Here is a 23,139-nt window from a genome sequence, read left to right on the forward strand (position 1 = left end):
ACATAGAGGACAAATGTATGGATACCAAGGGGGAAAGGGCTGGGGAGGGAGGAATTGGGAGACTGGGATCGACACATATACATTATTGATACTATGTATAAAATAGACAATTGATGGGAACATACTGTATGGCACAGGGAACTCTACCTAATGCACTGTGGTAAAATGGGAGGGAAGTCCAAAGGAAGGGGGTATCTGTATGTGTATGGCTGATTCATTTTGCTGTGCAGCGGAGGCTAACTTAACGTTGTGAAGCAGCCATACTCCAATTAAAATTAATTAAAAAATAAAAATAAAGTGGTACCAGGCATGGAGGAATTACTCAGCAATATTGGTTGAAGAAAAACCATTTATACTGTGTCCTAATCTTGGATGGATATGGGAATAAATAAACCCCAATTTTTTCTCTTCCTCAAGTCTCCATTTTGAATCTAAACACTGAAGGCCAACAAAACTGAGAGCACCAGACATATTTTCTGAGATATAATAAAAGAGGGTCAGGGATCTCAGCACCCTCTCTCTGCAGCACAGAATTTTCTCCAGCTCAGTCCAATAAACGTAACTCCTGGGGTCTCACGATAACCCTTCAGACCCCAGGGTTAGGACTGTCCCTGTGACATCACTGTTGCTTTCCCCGAATTCGGGGACATTGAGGCCTCAGCCACCGTGTCTGTGAAAGAGAAGGTGAGGCGGCGCTCATGGGAAATGCTTTTATAAGCTCAAAAAAATGAAAGGAAACAGAATCACCTGACCACACGTTCCCTGCTTTCTGGGCTGGAGCCAACAGTAATAGGCTCTGCTGCTTTCCTAAGCTACTGGAATTTAACATTCCAGGAAACCAGCCCCAGGGCCTGTCTCCTAGCATTTAATAAGTCATTTATTATAGAATAAACATACGAGGCTTTTCAGACGGAACAAGGAAACGGGGAGGATAGCACAACCCCGAACTTGCCCTCTCTGATTGTTGCTCAGGAACCAGCAAAAGAAGCCTAAGCTTGGGATCCTGGGGGTGGGGGGGCGATGCTTTTCCTGCAGTCAAGGGTGAAGAAATTAACAAGGAAAACATCATGCTCATGCTTCCCCCCACCCCCACCCCCGGCCCCATCCTCCTGTCTCTCCCTCCATTCCGTCCCTTCTTCTTGGGGCATGCTTAATTGAAAGATGAGCTGGACTTGTCATCTCGTCACCAATTTTCTTTCCCAAATGCACCAGAATAATTTCCCCTTTGGTCAGAGAAGCTCTTCCTCTTCTAGACAAGCTGATTAGCTTATTAATTCATTCAAACATGATTGAATGCTATAGGCTTAACTGACTGCTGTGAATCAGGTGCTAGAGGTACAATAATGGACAAGACAGTCAAACAAAAAAAGTCATGCTAAGAACCAGGAAGGAAGTAAACAGGGTGTTGTGATGGAGAATATGAGGGTGGGGTCGGAGGAGCAGAAGGTAGGCAAAAAGACCCCAGATGAGGGGCCAGAGACTGCCTTTGTGTGGAGGTGACTGAAGATGACCTGGATGGAGCTGGCCAGGCTGGGAGGAGAGCATCCTGAGGACAGGGAACAGCACGTGCTAAGCCTCTGAGCGCAGGCTATGTTCCGGGAACTGGAAGAGGACCTTACGTGGCTGAAACACTTGGAGAACTGGAGACAAGGTCACAGATGGCGGGCAGGGGCCAGATCATGTAGGGGCCTTGCAGACCACAGAGAGGAGCTTCGAATTGATTCTCAGTGTAATCAGAAGCCATTGAAAGGTTGTAAGCAAGGGATTTATATTTTTACAAGGTCGTTCTAACTGCTGGGTGGGGATAGGATTGCAGAGGGCAGGAGCTGAAATCCAGAGCATCCCGTCCATATCGGAGGGTCCTGGTAGACAGCAATGGAAGTGGAAGAGATGGGATATATGACCAGAGACAAGACCTCTTTGTCAATTATCATCTGAACTTGCTAATAGATTGGACGTGGGGAATGAGGAAAATGGTGAGTTCCGGATCTCTGTCCTAAGTGGATGGTGGGCAGCATTTATTGAGATAGAAGGGAAAGAAAAAGGTTTTTGAAGAAAACCTAGAGTTTAGTTTGAGATGTAAGTTTGGTATAGTGATGTCAAATAGACCACTGGGGATGTGAACCTGGAATCCAGAGGTAAGGTTGGGCTGGAGTTATATCTTTGGGAGTTGTCAGCATGTATACGGTATAAAACCATGAGAACTTAAGGAGAAGAAAAACGGAAGAGGATGAAGCCCTGGGAATAAAGCAGGATGACTGAATGAATGAAACTGTCTTTCTCTATGAGATTTATTAGAGAACCGATAGCTTCCCCAGCCATTGGTAGGTTTGCTGCCGTCTTCTTTTCCTTCGCTTTTAAAGCATTAAAGCAGATACCCTCACCCCTCGATGATTTAAAAGCAAGTGCTTCCCGCATGGATTAATTGACTTTATAGCACTTTTAGATTTGCCTTCCTTTCACTTAAGCCGCTTACTTTGTGAACTGCTCCATGAAGCGGTCCCGGTGGCCTTGCAGGGTGTCGGCTGGAAGACCTGGAAGAAATTGGAAAAGACTAAGAGGGAATAGGAGGACCAGAGGGCAGGCAAGACACAGCGGGAAGGGACCATCCCTCCTAGGGCTGGGGGCCAGCCCTGCAGGAAGGCATTCTTGACCTAGAGTTGCCCTGGGAAACCAAGAGGGCCCAGTGGGGCCAGCAGGGACTCTGGGGCTACTTATCAGTCAGATCTTTCCTTCTGTTTGCTCCTGGACTGCAAGCCACTCTCGACAGAGCAGGATGGAAGTTACGTCGCTGACTACAGCAGCGGTGACCTGACCCAAGCAGCAGGGTGGACCACGGCAGGCCCCAGAGGGGGGCTCTCTCCGGGGGGTTGTGTGCACTGGGCACACTGGGTGAGGCCCAGTACAGCTGAGTCTGGAGAGATGCAGAGAGCCTGCCAGAGACAGGCAAAGACTGCAGGACTGAGACCCTTGGGTTCAGGGGTGTATGGGAACTCTCTGAACTATCTCTGCAGCTTTTCTGTAGATCTAAATCTATTCTAAAAGAAAATATTTATTTTCAGAAAAGCATATACTGTATGGAGCATCCCTTTTTCCCTGACCACACAGTTCTCGAAGGTCTTGTGTATTGCTCTGCCTTTAAAGAAGGCCTTTAAACCCAAATAATTACCTGTCTCTTATCACAACTCACCACTTTATAGAAGGAAGTGGGGATGTCCTAGTGCGCAACTGGTTCTGTAGTATCTTAGGAACAAGTTCATCTGTATCCAGAGCTTCTATGCAACTGCCTGCCTTCTTTTCTTGGGATTTAGTCTACCCTCTCTGCTTCCTTCAGACATGCCCCCCTGCTCCAAAACCCTTCTAACCCTTGAACATGGAATTCCAACCTCCCTCCCATGAAACCCTCCTACATTAATGACAGTGATGCTGCTTCCCTTGTTCTGGTCTAAATAACCAGACTACTCCTTGTCAGTGACCTGTTCCAGAGTACCCCTTGTCCTAGACTTCCGCAATAAAACCTTGCTAACATCCATTTGAGTCTTGATTTTTCTCGGTTTTCCATCATCCGTGCACTCTGAATGTGTATACCCTTCACAATGGCCACCTCACAGTGTGACCCAGGGACCACCCACATCAGATTCATCTGGGATATGGTTTAACAATGCAGACCCTCAGGAAGCAGCACCCACACACATCGTTTTAAATAAGAAGCACAACTAACAAACGTAAGGTAGATAGCTAGTGGGAAGCAGCCGCATGGCACAGGGATATCTGCTCGGTGCTTTGTGACCGCCTGGAGGGGTGGGATAGGGAGGGTGGGAGGGAGGGAGACGCAAGAGGGAAGAGATATGGGAACATATGTATATGTATAACTGATTCACTTTGTTATAAAGCAGAAACTAACACACCATTGTAAAGCAATTACACCCCAATAAAGATGTTAAAAAAAATATATATATATTCCTAAAAAAAAAAAAAGCAGCACATAAACGGATAAGAACGTCCACAAGACCAGTAGTTTCCAAAATACATTCCGCGAAACTATCCCAAGGAGCTGTAGCTAGGGGAGGTGTGGCCTTCCATTGATTTGAGCAGCCCTGTTTTATATTTTACATTTCTCCACAAAACCCATTTGTACAAAGAGACTGCGTTGATGAACTCTTTGGAAACTGCCGCCTTTGCTCCTGTGGGTCTAGGCCGGCTCTGTCCTCATCTGTGTGGTCTGCAGCGTACATGACACACATGGATGTTGACGTGGTAGAGCTGGAGGGGGAGGGTGAGGACCAACCTGAGTCACGGCTGTGGCAGGCCAGGTGCTTCCCTGAGCACAGCAAGGCTTGGCCCTGCTCTTCTATTCTCAAGACAGCCGGGAGCTCCAGGGCCTTCTGGGGTCAGGAGCAGAAAGCCAAGGGCACTGGGGGGAGCTGCTTCCCTCCAGGGACAGCCTCAGGCTGTGAACCTCCTTCCGGCCAGAAGTTTCCGGAGATCAAGCCCCGTATACTCACAGGAGTGGAGTTTGAAGAGAAGTTTGACAGTGTAATCATAGAGGTGGCTGCAGTCCAAGATGACCTGGATCAGCGGGGCTAGGCGGCACTGCCCGGCTGTCGTCACTGACACGGAACGGGACATGTCCAGGGAGTTGAACACTAGGGGACAGAAGGGGGAGAGGCAGCAGAGCTAGGAAATTAGAGGCGACCTTCTCAGACGGGAGAAGGCGGGAGTCTAACACACGAGGACCTATTCTGTGCAATCATGATCTCATGTGATGCATCTAACCCTTTCAACACTCCTATGGGGTAGCTAAGAGTATCCCCATCATACAGGGGAGTAAGTAACTTGAAGGTGGCCACAAAGCCAAGAAGCGGTTTTGCTGAGAGATGGTGAGTTAAAAGCCAGAGCCCCTGTGGCCAGCGACGGCTAGACCAGGAGCCTGTGGCCCTGGCAGTCAAGATGCTCTGTGTGTCACAAACAGGTGAAATGAACTTGCTCTACTCTGTGCACAGCCCGGCGGGAGGGATTTACTGGGGGAGCATCCCAAATGCCTCCTTCCGGTCTGAGGAGCTTCATGCTTCCTCCCCCACCTCCCTCCCATATGGGCAGGAAGAACACATCCCCTTTTAAGGTTTCTGATTTAATGGGGAGGTGGGCTCTTGTTCAAGGGAAGCCCTCCGTTTTATGGGGAATCAGAATTTCAGGATCGAAAGGGGCTTTTGACAGCCAATTCAGCCCTCTGTCTCAGGCATGAACTTGGTCTCACGGTGATCTTGACCCTGAGAAGCAAGAGAAAACATGTGGGGAAACTATCAAACATTGATCAGAACACGAAGAAATAATTCAGCCTTGGCTTCCTGCTGGCTTGTCACAGGGTTCTTGGAACACCACAAGGGGGGAAATGCAGGAACCCTGGTGGACAATTGGAGGAGAGGCTACAAGGACCCAGGGCAAGGAGCCAGGAAGAGGACGAACCATCAGGATCAAGGCTGACGGAGGTCCTTGGGGGAGCCGGTCAACGGAAGCACTGCCCTCCACTCTCCCGGGCTCCAGAGAGCAAGCTGCTCCCACAGACCCCTCCACGTTAACCCCCTGCCCCTTGCCCCTCGCTCCTAAACCAAGCACCTAGATGCCTGGCCGTGGACCCTGAGTGCACACCACTGGCCAGGGCTGATTTCCTCCCTGCAGAGGCTGCCCACCGCCTCCGGAGACCCTGCACGTGGCCGGCACCGAAAGACTTTCCCTGCAGTCCCTCAGTGAGTGGGACTGCCCCGGAGGAAAGCCCAGAGCCACTGTGTTCGGTCTTCCCTGGCTGTACTAGTCCCTGTTAACAGGCTTAGTCTGTCAAGTGAAAGAAAAAAAAACCAAAAAACCCAAACGGTTCTAATTAAAAGGCAGCTTTTCTTCTTGACACAAATTAAAAGCAGCTGTCACTGCGAGGCGGCCATCCCCAAATCTTCTGGCTTCCTTAGGCTCCACGCTGGCAAGGAACCCCAGGCCGCTCCATCTCACGGCCTGCCTGCCGCTTTCCAGGAATGCCCCTTGGCATCTAGTAACATCTAGAGCTGTGTGACCGTGGGCAAGTTACTCAACCTCTCTGTGCCTCCAGATGCTCTTCTGTAAGATGCAGATGGTTCTAATAGCACATACCTCTTAAGGGTCTTGTAAGGAGGTCTCGTAAGGATTAAATGAGAATGTCCTATAAAGTTCATGGCAACAGTGCAGTGGTCCTTCCCATTTGCTTTGAGATTGATTAAAATCACCTGGGGAAATTTGAAAACTAATGTCTGCCTGCAACTCCTCCATGCCCCCTTCTTTTTTAATTGGTCTGGGGTAGGGTTGGGGCATTAGTGGGGGGGGGGGTTTCAAAAGCCCCCCAGGTGATTCTAATATGCAGCCAGGGTTGAAAACTATTTTCTAGCTCAGCGCTTCTCAAACTGTAGCATGCATCAGAATCCCCCCATAGGATCACTCCAGGAGAATTCTGTGATGATGGAAAGGCTCTGTACGTGTGTCCAATATGCTAGCCACGTGTGGCTGCCGAGTGCCTGCAATGTGGTGAGTGCAACGGAGGCCCTGACTTTTGAATGTTACTTAATCGTAATTAATTTAAATAGTCACACGTGGCCAGTGGCAACGCTGTTGGACAGTGCAGACTTGGGGAGTTTGTTAAAACAGATGGCTGGGCCCCACCCACAGAGATTCTAATTCAGAAGGTCTGGGGTGGGACCCGAGAGTGTGCATTTCTAATACGTTCTCAGGTGATGCCGATGCTGCTGGTCCAGGGACCACACTCTTGAGAATCACTGCAAGTGCACCAAATAAATGTTACTTGTAATTGGCCCACGTTTCCCGCAGTTGAAAATGCAGGGCCTCCTTCCGAAGGTTCCGGTCCCAATCTTACGGGGTCACAGACTAGGACTCAGGAGCTGGACAGACTTCTTCTAATACCAGCTCTCTCGATTTCTGTGGCTCACAAGAGGTGACTGAGGATGGGGGGGCAGGTGGGGAAACGTGTAGAGGATGCTCTTGATTCCGAATCACTGCTCTCTGGGGGATGAGAAAACCACCGCCATTTAATGATGGAAGAGTTTGTGCGAAGACTTGGGGGAGCTCTCTCTAGAAAACTCTAGCTAATTCTCCCCAGATAATTCCAGAGCATTCAGCTGGATGTCGACAGTATTTTTTAAAAATAAATTTATTTATTTATCTATTTATTTTTGGCTGAGTTGGGTCTTTGTTGCTGCGCGCGGGGGCTACTCTTTGTTACGGTGCGCGGGCTTCTCATTGCAGTGGCTTCTCTTGTTGGAAGCACAGGCTCTAGAGCGCAGGCTCAGTAGTTGCGGCTCTCTGGCTCTAGAGCACAGGCTCAGTAGTTGTGGCGCATGGGCTTAGTTGCTCTGCGGCATGTGGGATCTTCCTGGACCAGGGCTCGAACCCGTGTCCCCTGCATTGGCAGGCAGATTCGTAACCACTGCACCACCAGGGAAGCCCGCTGACAACATTTTATGAACTCTGTCCACCTGTTGTTTCTTCACTGCTGTTCATGCAGAAAGCAAGCATTCTAAACTTGGTTGTTGAGCACTTGCTATATGCCAGGCATGGGGCTAGAACAGAGGTGAGCAGGCATGGTTCCTGATTTTTGAGGAGGAGCTCAGCATCTATTGCTAATAACCCAAGTGATCAATGCATATGGAAACAGAGCCAGGTATCACGGGATGCTGGGGCAGAAAGGGTGACTGCACAGGCCACCTGGGCAGAAATACACCCTGAGGGCCAGCCCAGCTGAGCAGCACACAAGCCTGGGCCAAAGGACCAGCCAGTGCTGGGGCCACAGTCTAGGGTCTGTCAGAGGCCGGAACTGTCTTTGGACTCTTGGAGGCCTGGGCTTAGCGGGGAGGCCAGCAGGGTGGGGATCGCAGTCTTTCCACTCACGTGAAAATGCCCTTGGGCTTCAGCCCCTCCTTGCACCAGGGCCAAGAGAACAGACACAGTGTGGGCAGCTCCATCTCCCTGGCCCTGAACTGCACAACTTGTATGGAGACGGGGGCTAGGCCAGATGGTCCAAGCAGGGAACCAGGCTGGGGGTTAGGTGAATGCCCAGGAAAGCCTGGGCTAGACGGGAGGGAGAGACTCACCAGTTTGGAAGAGGTTAAGTTCACACTCCAGGTAGTCGAACATTTCCACTGTCAGCTGGAAACTGGACCCAAGAGGAAAGAGAGCTTATACTCCACGGCCCGAGGCCAGTGCTCCACCTGTCCCAGCCCCCAAGCCCTGTACTGCCGCCAATGTACATGTGCACACACAGACACACACAGACACACACACACCAGCTTCAATTCTTAGCCCCGACCTAAGTGGGTATTAAGGCCATTGGAAGATCAAGCAGGGCGAATTCAACAGTGAAAGCAGCCAAGAAAAAGGGCAGAGGGGCACAGAGAAGGGAGGCCTGGAGTGGGAGGCGCCCTGGAAGGGTTCTTGAAGAGGCGCCAGGAGGAAGTGGCCCCAAGGTCAAGTCACTCAGGGACTTTAGTCCGCACCCCAGCCACTGCCCTTGCCCTCAGGCCCTCTGTGACCCTAACCAGAAGTGACAGCATCTACCCAAGCTTTCTCTCTCATCGAGTCCAGAATGTGAGGACAGCCACTTACAAGTTGTTAACATCACTCTCTCCGGCCTCGTCCAGCTGCCGGTCACTCATCTGAAGGTTGCCTGGGAACCTAGGATTCTGGAAGGGAGGCAGAGGAAGTCAGAACAGGGCACCTCAAGAGCTCTCTATACAGACCAACTAAGCCGACATCAAGCAAGCCAGCCCCGCTGAGCTCGGGCTGCAGCAGGTGGATTCTGCTTGGTACAGGTGCCTGCATGCTCCCTGGGGAGGTGTGGCAGCACTCACAGCCTCACACACGCACACACAGGTCCTGTGGTTGGTTCACGGCAAAGAACACCCACCGCCCATCATCATAGGGGAAGGCTTCATCCCAACCCTGGGACCCAGGGGAGGGCCCCTCGCTCACAGCCTGTGCCATGGACATCTTCTCTGTGGGGCAATGACACCGAGCGTGTGAGAGTGGTCGGTCTTCAACTTGACACCCACACCATGCAGGCAGTGCAGCCTTTGCTTATTTCCAATCTGTTCTGAATACTCTCCAGGCTTCCCACTGCCCTCTGGCCATCTCCTGAAGCGGCTATTGTGAGCTCAGGGCAGGCAAACCCATTCTCACATTAACTTTAGCAAAACATAATCAGTAGAATAAACTTGAAGGCTGGAGAATATTACATCAAGCACCCGCACAGTCAGGGGAAGTTACGTGGGCTCATCAGCCGTCGAGTATCTGGATCCTGCTCTCTTCCTCGGTGCGGTCTGTCTGGAGCGGGTGGAGCACAGGGCAGCGGGGCAGGTGGAGGGGAGCACAGAGAGACGGGTGGCCAGTCCACCAAGGGGGCTCTAAATGCCAGTGTGAGTTCTTCAGGCTCTGAAGAAAGAAATCCTCCACGCCGGCACCTCCCTCTCTGGCTGTAACACCCGGCGCTCTGCCTTGCCGCCCCTTCCTGCCCTCAGGCCCACCACCCCTGCTCATCTGCCTCAGAGACTCAGGCCCGGTGCCTTTATCCTTCTGGTCGCATTTACTTCCTCACTCAGTCTGGACATTATGATGACCTGGTCCCCTTCTCCATTTCCACCGCCAGCTCCCTAATTCTGGCCATTTTCCCTCCCACCTGGCATGCCATTCTTCCTTACCGCCTATGTGCCTCATACCCACCCTTCAAGGACCACCTCAAGACCCACTTCCTCCATTCTGCCCTTTAGGATGCCATATCCCTCCATCATGTCAAAACATCCCTGGCGCTCTTCTGCCCGGCACTATTACACAGCTACTGCAAGCGTATCAGCTTCTCTCTCTGACAGATCTGTAAACGCCTAACGAGTAGACCCTTTTTTCTTAATCTTATATGCCACTTGGCACACAGTTTTACATGCATTAAGTGTGTAAGAAATACCAGCTAGGGCTTCCCTGGTGGCGCAGGGGTTAAGAATCCACCTGCCAATGCAGGGGACACGGGTTCCAGCCCTGGTCCGGGAAGATCCCACGTGCCGCAGAGAAACTAAGCCCGCGCGCCATAACTACTGAGCCTGCGCTCTAAAGCCCGCGAGCCACAACTACTGAAGCCTGCGCTCCTAGAGCCCGTGCTCCGCAACAGAAGAAGCCACCGCAATGAGAAGCCTGCGCGCTGCAACGAAGAGTAGGCCCTGCTCGCCACAATTAGAGAAAGCCTGCGTGCAGCAAAGAAGACCCAATGCGGCCAAAAATAAATACTAATAAATAAAATAAATATTAAAAAATCTTATATAAAAAAAGAAATATCAGCTAAAGTCATATCTTGATTAGAAGGTCCTGTGTGGAAACTTACTATATAAATGGAAGGCATTGTTTCTATTAACAGTCAAGTCAGTGCTTCTGAAGTATTTTTATAAGGCCACCTGGTGGATCGGGTTCCTCTTTCTATTTGCAAAATGGGGAACAAAAGGTGCAGAAGACCTGGGCCAAAATCCCAGGCCCTTTGTCACATCCCAGGGGCCTGACTGCAGTTACTCTATAAAATGTTTCCTCTTACATAGCTGGGATATGGTGTGAACACTCCCTAAGAAGCCAGGCTGTCTCATTACCTGGAAAACCTGACAATTAAGCCCAGCCAGGTGTGAGGGGACAGGGCGGGGAGGTGGGGGAAGCAGGGGCGGGGGGAGTGCATGGCTGGCAGTGGCAGCAGGATTGTCGCAAAGACTCACTTTGGTGTGGTACTCCATCTTCGTTCTCAGCAGTTTGAGGTAGATGCTGCAAAGCTGCCCATACCCCTCACTCAGGTGGCCCTTTCAGGATGAGGAAAGAAAGCGGGGTGTCAACACGAAGAACATTGGTTTGAAGGATCTACAGCCAGGATTTCTTTTTGAAAGGATATATATTTTTTGTGAGTATGAAAATAACATACATCCACTGTTGAAAATTTGGAAAACGTAAAAAAGTACATATGCAAACAAATCACCCTTAACCTAACCACCAGATAGAATCATATATACAGTATTGATACTATGTATAAAACAGATAACTAATGAGAACCTACTATATAGCACAGGGAACTCCACTCAGTGCTCTGTGGTGACCTAAGTGGGAAAGAAATCCAAAAAAGAGGGGATGCATGTATACATATTGCTGATTCACTTTACTGTACAGTAGAAACTAACACAATACTGTAAAGCAACTACACTCCAACAAAAATTAAAAAAAAGAACTACAATGAGATACCACCTCACATCTATTAGGAAAGCTAATATCAAAAAAAAAAGTGCTGGGGAGGATGTGGAGAAATTGGTACCCTTGGACACTGTTAGTGGGGATGTAAAATGGTACAGCAACTGTGGAAAACAGTATGGCAGCTCCTCAAAAAACTACAAATAGAATTACCATGTGATCCTGAAATTCCATCTCTCAGTATATACTCAAATGAATTGAAAGAAGGATCTTGAAAATATGTGCACACCCATGTGCATAGAAGCATTATTTACAATAGCTAAAACATGGAGGCAACCAAAGTGTCCATCGACAGATGAATGAATAAACAGAATGTGATATACTCATACAACGGAATATTATTCAGTCTTAAAAAGGTAATTCTGACACGTACTACAACATGAATGAATCTTGAGTACATTAAGTGAAATAATCCAGTCACAAAAGGACAAATCGTGTATGATTCCATTTGTATGAGGTACTTAGATTAGTAAAAAATCTTGAGACAGAAAGTAAAATGGTGGTTTCTAGGGGCTGGAGGTGGGGAGGGGAATGGGGAGTTATTGTTTAATGGATATAGATTTCCAGTTTTACAAGATGAAAAATTTCAGAGATGGATGGTGCGATGATTATACAACAATATGAACGTACTTAATACCACTCAACTGTACACTTAAGAAATGGTTAAGGTAGTAAATTTCATGTTATGTGTATTTTACCACAATAAAAATTTGGAAAAATTTTAATAAAATGTTGATATACATTGAAAAACGAAATTAGAAAGAACATTTGGAAAATGTAAAAAAGTACATATGCAAACAAATCACCCTTAACCTAACCACCAGATACAATCATGGCTAACATTTTGGGGTTCACAATGTTATTTTTTCAATTTAAACAGAGTTAATTTTTTAGGGGAGTTTTAGGGTCACAGCGAAATGGAACAGAAAGTACAGATTCCCCATGTCCCCCCTGTCCCCACACATACACAGCCTCTTCCACTGTTAACATCCCTCACCAGAGTGGGACATTTGTTATAATTGGTGAACCTGACGCATTGTTATCATCCAAAGTAAAGTTTACATTAGGGTTCACTCTTGGTGCTGTATATCCTATGGGTTTTGACAAATGTATAATGACATGGATTTACCATTATTGTATCATACAGAGTAGTTTCACTGCCCTAGAAATCCTCTGTGCTCCACCTTTATTTTAAAAGATAAAATGGGATCAATATGGTTTTTTTCACTTAATATACTGCAATTTTTTCCATCTTATTAAATTTTCTTCTGTATCGTTATTTTTCGTGACTACCCAGTACATTATAAGTCTGTACTGTAATTTACCAGACCAGCTCCCTACTGTTATGTGTTTTAATTGTAGACAAGTTTTTCTATGTAAACTATGCTTCGATGAACATTCTTACAGTATCATCTTGTGCACAAACATCCTTTGGGTAAATTCTGGACGATGTTTCTCATTTAAGAACCTTAAGTCTCCCATCCTTAGTAATCACAGTCTGACTATGGGCTATCTCCTTCCTTTTGTCTCTCTATCTAAACACAGGAGAACAAACACCTCCTCCAGATGGATTTCAACAGACTAAGAGCATCTATGGTAATATACATGGGATGGGGGTTTGAAATGGGACTAAACCCAGCTGGTAAAGAAGAAGCCTTCCCATGGAGTCTGCCCATGCAGTCATGTCCTAGGTGCCTGGGCAGAAGCTAGGCTTAGCAGAGTGATGCTGGCAACTCCCCATTATATAAAAAAGAAAAGGGAAATGGGGCACAAAGAACCTTAAACTGAATAACTGTGGCTCCCACGTGAGTCTTGACCTCTACATTTTCTTCTAAGTGCATTGACTTCCTCTAGCGTAGAGGAATCCTTTGAAAGGTGCCTCAAGGGGCACCAAAGAGAGTTGAGTAATCAAAGGAGTTTAAAAACATCAATGCCATAGATGACAGTATTTCATAATGTATTAATTTTCTATGAAAATTCATATTTTATGATATACTTGTTCATTATAGAAAAATCAGAAAGTAGTGAGAAGTAGAAAAAGCAAAAATATGCTCATCATCAAAGACAACTATACTTCACGTGAAAATGTATGAGGATCAAGAAGGTGGGGACCTCCCTGGTGGTGCAGTGGTTGAGAATTCGCCTCCTAATGCAGGGTACGTGGGTTAGATCCCTGCTCAGGGAACTAGATCCCACATGCATGCTGCAACTAGGAGTTCCCATGCCACAACTAAGACCCGGCACAACCAAAAATAAATAAATAAAATGAATAAAAAATTTTAAAATGGATTATATTTAAAAAAAAGTAAAAGATGAATGGATCAAAGACTTAAATGTAAAATGCAAAACTATAAAACTCCTAGAAGATCACAAAGGACAAAACATGGATGACCTTGAGTATGGTGATAACTCTAGATACAACACCAAAGGCACAATCCATGAAAGAAATAATTGATAAACTGGGCTTCATTAAAATTAAAAACTTCTACTCTGGGACTTCCCTGGTGGCGCAGTGGTTAAGAATCCGCCTGCCAATGCAGGGGACATGGGTTCGAGCCCTGGTCCAGGAAGATCCCACATGTTGCAGAGCAACTAAGCCCATGAGCCACAACTACTGAGCCCACACACTGCAACTACTGAAGCCTGTGTGCTCTAGCGCCCATGCTCCGCAACAAGAGAAGCCACAGCAGTGAGTAGCCCGCGCAACACAGGGTAGCCCCCACTCGCCGCAACTGGAGAAAGTCCGTGTGCAGCAACTAAGACCCAACATAGCAAAAACAAACAAACAAACAAAAACTTCTACTCTGCAAAAGACATTGTCAAGAGAATGAGAAGATAAGCCACAGACTGGGAGAAAATATTTGCAAAAGACATATCTGATAAAGGACAGTTATCTAAAACATATAAATATACTCCTAAAACTCAACAATAAGAAAACAAACAATCCAGCTAAAAAATGGGCCTAAGACCTTAACAGAAACCTTATGAAAGAAGATGTTTAGATGGTCAATAAGCATATGAAAAGATGCTCCACATCTTATGTCAACAGGGAAATGCAAATTAAAACAATGAAATACCACTACATACCTATTAGAATGGCCGAAATCCAGAACACTGACAACACCAAATACTGATGAGGATGAAGAGCAACAGGAACTCTCATTCACTGCTGGCGGGAATGCAAAGTGATACGGCCACTTTGGAAAATAGTTTGGTAGTTTCTTACAAAACTAAACATACTATTACCATATGATTCAACTATGGAGCTCCTCGGTTTTCACCCAAAGGAGTTGAAAACTTAAGTCCACACAAAAACCTGCACATGGATGTTTGTAGCAGCTTTACTCATAATTACCAAAAGTTGGAAGCAACCAGGATGACCTCCAGTAGGTGAATGAATACATAAACTGTGATGCATCCAAACAGTGGAATATTACTGAGCAGTAAAAAGAAATGAGCTATCAAGCCATGAAAAGACATGGAGGAAACTTAATTGAATATTACTACGTTGAAAGAAGCCAGTCTGAAAAGACTACATACTATATGATTCCAACAATATGACATCTGGAAAAGGTGAAACTATGGAGACTATAAAAAGATCAGTGGTTGCCAAGAGTTGGGGGGGGTGGGGGTGGGGAGTGAGTAGGGGTGGGGTGGGATGAACAGGTAGAGCAAAGAGGATTTTTAAGTCGGTGAAAATATTCTGTATGACGGATACATTCGTCCAAACCCACAGAATGTACAACACCACAAGTGAACTGTAATATAAACTATGGACTTTGGTGATTGTGATGGATGTGTCAGTAGGTTCATCCATTAGGCAAGGCTATGCATGGTTGGGGGCAGGGCAGGTATGTGGAAACTCTGTACTTTCCACTCAATTGTTCAGTGAACCTAAAACTGCTCTTAAAGAAAATAAGATCTTAATTTTAAAAAAAAAGTAAAAGAAGTTTCTAACTTCAGAAACTCTTAGTCAAATGGAAGAGACAGATTACATAGGAAAAAAGACCTAAAAGAATTCTATTTTGGATAACAAGGCAGGCAGGCTAGGTAACTGGGTTGACTTTCCCACTGAAAACTACTAACAATATTGAGTGGAATATTAAAAATGCTTTGAAGGCATTAATGAACTTGCAAGAGAGTAAGAAATCCTCAGGCCAGGAACTGAGTAATTCAGATATTCAGAGAGCAAATGACTTGATGGGTTCAGGGAATGGTGGGGAGAGGGCACTTTACCACACCAAGTGAACCTGAATTTTGGTTTTCTGGGCCTTAAGGCCCAGGTGGTGAACAGGAGGCAGGGCTCTCACCTGCCCAACTTGAGGAGTCTAGTGGAAGGGCCAAAAGACTTCCTCCTCCGTGCAGGGGAATTAAGGGTAAATTGGAAATAACACACATGTACTCCTGCACTGAAGGAGTCCCCCCTGAGGACTGCAAAGAAAATCTACTGCCTTAAACCACTGTTGTGATCAGAGGGCGGAAAAAACTACTGCTGAGAATTGGACCCGTGAGCCAGTCCTCAAGGGGATCTGCTCAGAATTCACATAACTTTTAAGCTGAGAATTTAATTTAGAGTGATCTTAATGGATGCAAGTGCCAATTCCCTCTGGAGGAAGCTGCCTTTGTTAGAATTCAAAGAATTCCCACCAAAAAAATCTCCAGGAAAATGAGCAGCTCACAGTAGAAAAGTAACTAAATACAAAAAGAAACTACATAGCAGGAGCAAAATTCATCAAAACAACAGATGGCAGAAACAGACCTCTAAGGGCTTTAGATACTAGAATTATAAAAAGTGATATATAAAACCACTATATTTAACAAGCCTAAAAAAAATTAGAGACTGTTTTAAAATATATGCAGGGCACAATAAATTATAAAGAATGCCAAGCAGATTAGAAAAAACCAAACCAAACCAAACCTAAAATTCCAAGAAATGAGAATGATACTAAAATTGAAAACCTTATGGAGAGGTTTAGCAACAGATTAGACCCAGCTGAAGAGGGAATAAGTGAACTGAAAGCTAGATTTACTGAAATTATCCAGAATGCAATATAGAGACAAACAAACAGGTAGAAAAAAATCAAATAGTGGTTTAAAGACATGGGGAATAGAGTGAGAAAGTCTAAAATACTGCTAACCAAAGTCTCAGAGGAAAACAAAGAATGAAGCAAATCAATATTTAGAGACAATGAGAATTTTTTGGTAACTGATATAATAATCTACAGATTTAAAAAGTCCAAAGAACCTAGAATAAATTCACACCTAGATAAATACTAAGAACTTAAAAACAGAGAAACAAACACAGATTAGCTTCAAAGAAGCAATGGTAAGTCTGACAGCAGACTTCATAAAAATGATGGAAGCCAGAAGTCGGTGGAAGGACATCTTGACTAATATCTTCCATGTGCTGAAAGAAAAGAACTATTATCCCAGAATTCTAAAGTCAGAGAAAATATCTTCCATGAATGAGGGTGAAATAAAGACATTATCCATCAGGTAAAAGTGGTTGTTTGCCACCAGCAGACTCTCACTAAAGGAAGTTCTAAAGGAAATAACTCAGGCAGAAAGAAAGAGATCCCAAATGGATGGCCTGAGATGTAAGAGGAAATGAAGAGCGCAGAATAAGACAATTAAAATAAAATATCTTCTAGGGTCTAAAAGCAACAAAAATTAAAATGCATGACAACAACATACAAGGGAGTGAATGGGGTTAAAATATTCTAAGGTCTTTGTGCTATACTGGAAACAGATATGATATCTAGACATTGATATGAATTTTAGACACTGATAACGTAAGCATGCACTTTGTAATTATTAGATAACATTATCAAAAAATTAAAAAAAACCCAAAACCTCTGCTTTTATTTTTTATCTTCCCACTAGTAATGAGGGGGAAACTAAATGAGAAAGAAAATACCCAATCAATCCAAAAGAAGGCAAAAATGAGAGAAATAGAAACAGAACAGATGGGACAAATAGCATAAAATAAGATGGGAGATATAAATCTAAACATATTATGAATTATAATAAATGTAAACAGAGTAAGTGTCCAGTTGACAAAGACTGCCATCTTGAATTAAAAAAAAATCCAACTAAATGCTATTGACAAGTATATTTCTAAGACAAAAGAATATAGAAAAGTCAATCAGTCAATCACTGTGCTGTACATCTGAAACTAATATAGTATTATAAATCAACTATACTTCAATTTTAAACAAAAACTGACCATGAGCTAGCTCACACAGCAAGTCTCAAAAATACTTCGAAAATCAGTATCATATTGATTCTCTGGCCACAGTGCAATAAATATATATGTAAAAAATATTAAAAAGAATATAGAAAAGTCAAAAGTAAAAGGATGAAAAAAGATATACCAGATAAATTCTAGCAAAAAAGGAAAAAGACCTAAGCTTTCCATGTTACAGAAATGTAATAGAAAGCTCTCTAGCATACAGTTGGAAGTTTTGGGGGACAAACCTCTGCTTTGTTTAGGTTAACTAGTCTTGTGACATAGGAAAAGCTGCTTCCCTCTCTGGGCCTGTATTTCTCATCTATAATGGGTAGATTGGACAACATAATTGCTAACATTTTGTGAGTGCAGACAGACACAGGTAAGAATTTGAAGGAAAGGGCTAACATAGTAGTTCTTAACCAGTGGGGCAAAATGACACATCAGAATCACCTGGGGAGATTCTTCAAAAGGCAAATTACCTCCTGTCCATACACATACTCCTTGAATCTAGAGGGATTCCGGTATGTGTACAAAACCACTCTTTTCAATGTATTCTGATATTGCCACCTACCTCCTCCCTCTTCCTAAGGCACTGAGAATCCCTAGATAGGAAAGAAAAACCACTGGCATTAAGGACTGGGAATGCCAGTTCTCAATGTACTGTGACCCCAATGGGACCACTAGAAGGAAAGAAGTAGGACCTGTGACAGTGTCACTGCCGAAGGATCCCAATGCCCAGAGAGCATTATGACATGAACTTCCGTCGGCAGGAGAAGCTCCCAAGCCCTAGAACTTCCCTACAGCTTCCAGGGACCCCAGGTAAGACTGTGGATATCATGGTTCCATTTGGGGGCATCTCTGACTCCCTCCCTGATGTTCATGAGAGAAATGCTAAACAAGCTGAAAGAGATGAATTTGCTCCATTCCACAGTCCTTGTTCTGTGGCCTCTGGGAAACGAGAAGGTGGCACAGGTGGCCCCTGGGTGCGTGTCCAAACTCACCCACATCCTGCTCATGTCACTCAATTCGTTTTTGTATCTCAGAGAGTCCTTCAGGACCTGGAGAGAGAAGGAGAGGAGACAGAGGATGGTGAAACATGGGTCTGGGGTGGAGGAGAGAGGGTGATGGGAGAGAGACGAAGCCGTCTATGAAATTGGTATCCAAGAGGCCAGGAGATGGGGGCAGCTGCCATCCCCTGTGCGAGAGTGGACAGTGGCTCTTGTGACTCAGGCAACTGCACTTTCCCCACATGGGTCCCTGGATCCCTGCCAATCCCCTGCAGCCCCAGGAACTCACGTTTGGGTGTCCATCCCGGAGGAGTTTGTGGAACACGTGGCAGAACTTCCAGCAGAGCACAGCATTGCTGGAGAGGGGCAGCCGGTTGACAACAGACCAAAAGGTCTGCGCCCCCTTTTCATGGTGGGTGCCCAGTATGCACGGTGAGGGAGGGTCATGGAAAACAAAGGCAACCAACCCTGGGATGAAGCCTCTAAAGGCCACCGCGGGGGCTGTGTGTTGTTCATGGCGCCTGGCACTACCCATCAGAGGACACCGCTTATAATGAAGGCATCACAGATCTGTACAAGTATCCTGGCAGTTTTTTGGCAGATGGCAAAAAAGTGCTTCCTTCTAATAAAATCCATTTTATTAGATGATTTCCAAAGAGACAGCCATGTCTTTTGGGAGGGGTGTCTTTTCCTAACTTGCATAAGTGCATTCTGGGCCAGCAGTGGCTCTGGTTGGCCTTTAGTGGGAAGATGCTTCGGTTGGAATTAGGGCTTTGCTGTGGGAAGACAGACTCTGCCCTTCCTCTAGGTTTGCCGAGTTTGTGGTAGGGCCTTTGTGGGGAGGTGAGTGGAGGGTGTGGTGTGTGTGTATAATTACACTAACATTTTAACAACACAATACAGCCCCTCAAAATTCTTTCTTATGCACTATTCCAAAGCAAGGGTGTGCTTCAGCTCTTCAAGTGCCCTGGCCCCTGCTGGGGACCCTACCCCCTGGCTACTGACACCCTTGGCTTCTCTTCCAGGGAGTTGTCTATCTCCTCTCCCATTAGGCATTGTGCTCTTACCCTGAAAGAGGCAGTCTTTGTTTAAAATGTATTTTCCCTAAATTTAAAAATGACGCTTTCGGGACTTCCCTGGTGGCGCAGTGGTTAAGAATCCGCCTGCCAATGCAGGGGACACGGGTTTGAGCCCTGGACCGGGAAGATCCCACGTGCCGTGGAGCAACTAAGCCCGTGTGCCACAACTACTGAGCCTGCGCTCTAGAGCCCGTGAGCCACAACTACTGAACCCGTGTGCCACAACCACTGAAGCCTGCACGCCTAGAGCCCGTGCTCAGCAACAAGAGAAGCCACCACAGTGTGAAGCCTGTGCACCGCAACGAAGAGTAGCCCCTGCTCACCACAACTAGAGAAAGCCCACACGCAGCAACGAAGACCCAACACAGCCATAAATAAGTAAATAAATAAATAAGTAAATAAAATGATGCTTTCACTCCACCTCTTCTAAAAACCTTCCTGGCCTCGTTCAGGGGTGCCTTCATTTCCCAACACCTTGAATTCCCTGTATGCGGACTCCTGGGGCCACTTCCTTCTGAGATCCAATTCCAAACACAACCGCCATGTGGAGTGCCTGCCCCGCTTTGCGTGTAATAAATGTCCTTCCGGCCTCGAGTGACTTTAACAGAGCTCCAGGCCTCCGTAATTAGGGAGCCCCCCCACCACTGTTTTCTAACTTGGAAGACATTTACATTTATTTTGACTTTCCCACATCACCAATCATGGATGAGTGGCTTGTATCTCCATCAGGAAAACACAGCACTATCGAGTTACTATTAATATTATATCCAATAGAGAACTCAATCTTTGGTCACAGCGTTAAGAGCTCCTGGATTTAGTCCCATCGGCCCTCTCTGAAATGACCTAAGGGAGCCCTTTCTGAGGCAAGTAGAGGATTTCCACATTTCTTTTGTAATGGATGCTTACACAGGCCTCACACACCCGGTAACTGGGCACCATTAACCCCAGGTATGGCAATGTCCTCAGAACTTTCGGCTTTTTAATCCAGGCGCAGGTAAGAAGCACTGCACCATTTAGGTAAGACTTGCCTCAGGTTAGAAACTATGAGACTCACCCGAAAGACATGTTGTTTTGCTTCTGAGCTGGAAAGTGTGGTAAAGTTCCCTCCCTGGACTGAAATTTGCATTTTGAGAGGGGCTGCCTTGAAAACGGACTTTTGGGTCTAGAAGCTGAAATCAGCTTTTGGTCTTAGAGTGATTCTGAAATAACTTATGGTTTCACCTCAAGCACAGCCCCCTGGGACTAGAAGGAAGCCAAGAGGAGAGACGGACAGGCCCCTACCCTCAACTGAGATGATTTCTCCCAGTAGGTTGCGGCTCCTTTACCGGAGAGCAATCTCCCGAAACAAGCCAGGGACGTGTGGAGCTGGCCGGGCACCCCGGCTTGGAAAGAGGCGAGCAGACCTTTCTGTCTTTCTTTAATTTTCTAAGCATTTTAACGCACCCAATTCGTGTCAGGCACTTGGGGATATAAAGAAAGTAAGACTTCAGTCCTCAGCCCTCCAGGAGTGGATACCACCGTCGGGGGTGTCAACCTGTTCACCAGTCAGGCACCAGGGATAAATGGTTGTCTGAACAGCATTTCTAAATGAAGCCAGGTTTCCAAATGCTCATTCAGCTGGTAATGAGGGTAGCTGATGTTCTTTAAAAGTACTGATAAAGAATAAATGTTTTGTGAGATCTTTAGGCTTTAAAACCCTACTGTATGGAGCGGATCTTTTCAACACTTATCCACCCCTTAGAAATTGTGAGGCAGAGAGACTCCCAGAATGTCAGAGCTGGAATGTTAGGCCTTTGAAAGCTGCTTTAGCCAACACTTTCATTTGACAGACAAGGGAATTAAGGCTCACAGAGGTCCCACGGGGCCCACTCGAGGTCCCAGAGAAAGTCAGAGAGCCCCAGAGATGAGATTTCAGAATCTCCCTCTAGGTCTGTTCCATCGCCCCAGGGAGCCTCCCTGGCAAGGTGTGACCTGGCCCGGCCACTACAGGCCTGGCCCTCTCTGTGCTCACACCCATCCAGAGGAGCACACTGTCCTGTGACAACTGTCTCTCTCTTAGTTCGTATCTTGCACCAGACTGACTGATCAGTATTCTTAGTAGGGAAGGGTCAAGACTGGGTCACTCCCTGTGAAAATCAATTGGGCCACCAATAATGAGGGCTTTTCTTGGTTTGGTTTTCTTGACTCAGTAAAGCATCAAGGGCATAAAAAGGCAAGGTCTGGCTAGGCTCACGGTTGGGCCAGGCTTCTGGGGTACCCGGTAGAGGTTCTATAGCCCCATCTTGCAGCAAAGCCCTAATTCCAACCAAAGCATATTCTGCTAAAGACAAGCTGCTTTCCTTCCAGTGAAGAGCAGTACATGCTCTTAGCAACATTTCCTGAGGGCCTGACCTGTTCTGGGCATCGCACTGGCAGTGCCGGGCTTCCATGGCCTTCTAACCTGGAGGGTCTCCTCCACGGAGGGGCGGGGGTGGGATGACTTCAAGAGAGGTTGTTCCAACCCAACTGGCTGTGGTGCAGCCACCATGCTGAGCCCCGGCAAGAAGGAACTTCCCATCGCAGACAGAAGCCCAGCCTCCCTTGCCCTGTGCTTGGCCCCAGCACACACAGAGACCAAGCCTTGGCCCACTGGCAGCCTCTCCTCCAGGATTCGGGGATTAGCCCTCGAGCACCCGGACTTGACCTCAAGGGCAGGTCCCGAGGAATCCATCGGCCAGGTGGCCTGCACTTCCCTCCAAAGCCACAGACCCATGACAGTGGTTGCCCAGGACCTCCACCAACTTGGCGTGGGGGGCTTGGTGAAAATCTTCAAATCACCAGTTCCCTAGTCCACCCTGACCTTCTCATCTTCTTCCCTCTGGTTTGGGTGAACCCGTTCACACAAGTGGCTCTGATTTCCATGGTAGAGCCCTTGTGTCGGCTTAAGGCCAACCGCTGCCGCCAAGGCCTCTGTTTTGCTTTCATGTTCAGAGAAGGGCATTTGAGCATGTCTCCAAGGGGGTGGTCAGTGTGGCAAGGTGCAGGGCCAGAGCGCTTTGATGGTACAGGTGAAAACCCCTCTGGTGCCCCGAGGAAATCTCTCAAAGGAGAGTAAATTCAAAGGACTCGGTAGTTCTGAAAAGCTAAGTCCCAGGAGAGAGGCGAGACTGGGCCAGATGGCCGCTTTGGTCCCTTCCACCTCAACAGGCTGTGGGCTCTGAGGCCAGCTGTTGCCAACCCACACTGTTCAGACCCTGCTGGGGCCTGGCCGGTGGGGGGCAGTTTTCCTTCCTGAAGCTGAGCAAGGATGCCTCACCCCGACCTCATTCGCCCCCCCCCCTTGGGGTCGGTCCTCCAAGCAACATCTAAAAGGATATTTCTGGCGTGTTTTTCCTTTACAGCCACTTCCTGCGTATTAATGGCCTTATTGATGCTGACAGTCTGAAAAACAAGAGGGAGGGGGGAGGGGAAGGAGGATGAGATGAATAAGCTTCTGACAGTGGCTGGGACGCTCCCAGACGCCCCGCCCCTTCTCCTCCCTCCG

General features: G+C 46.7%; 1 protein-coding gene and 1 non-coding gene across 2 annotated transcripts in view; both read right to left on the reverse strand.

The window, feature by feature from the left end:
* The window catches only part of HIP1 (huntingtin interacting protein 1), a 152,228-nt gene that overhangs the window by 28,035 nt on the left and 101,054 nt on the right, over positions 1–23,139 (reverse strand). Inside the window, exons 2-9 of the mRNA XM_060124462.1 lie at positions 22,973–23,036; positions 18,827–18,969; positions 18,532–18,588; positions 10,779–10,859; positions 8,641–8,717; positions 8,130–8,191; positions 4,506–4,646; positions 2,477–2,534 (exon numbers count right to left, since the gene is read on the reverse strand). Coding sequence (XP_059980445.1) covers positions 2,477–2,534; positions 4,506–4,646; positions 8,130–8,191; positions 8,641–8,717; positions 10,779–10,859; positions 18,532–18,588; positions 18,827–18,969; positions 22,973–23,036 — 683 coding nt within the window. The remainder of the gene's footprint in view (positions 1–2,476; positions 2,535–4,505; positions 4,647–8,129; positions 8,192–8,640; positions 8,718–10,778; positions 10,860–18,531; positions 18,589–18,826; positions 18,970–22,972; positions 23,037–23,139) is intronic.
* Positions 20,329–20,461, reverse strand: LOC132506548 (small nucleolar RNA SNORA25). Its single transcript, XR_009535874.1, has one exon. It is a non-coding gene; the product is annotated as a small nucleolar RNA SNORA25 (small nucleolar RNA).

Source organism: Lagenorhynchus albirostris, chromosome 15 (assembly GCF_949774975.1).
Source record: "Lagenorhynchus albirostris chromosome 15, mLagAlb1.1, whole genome shotgun sequence".
NCBI lineage: Eukaryota > Metazoa > Chordata > Mammalia > Artiodactyla > Delphinidae > Lagenorhynchus > Lagenorhynchus albirostris.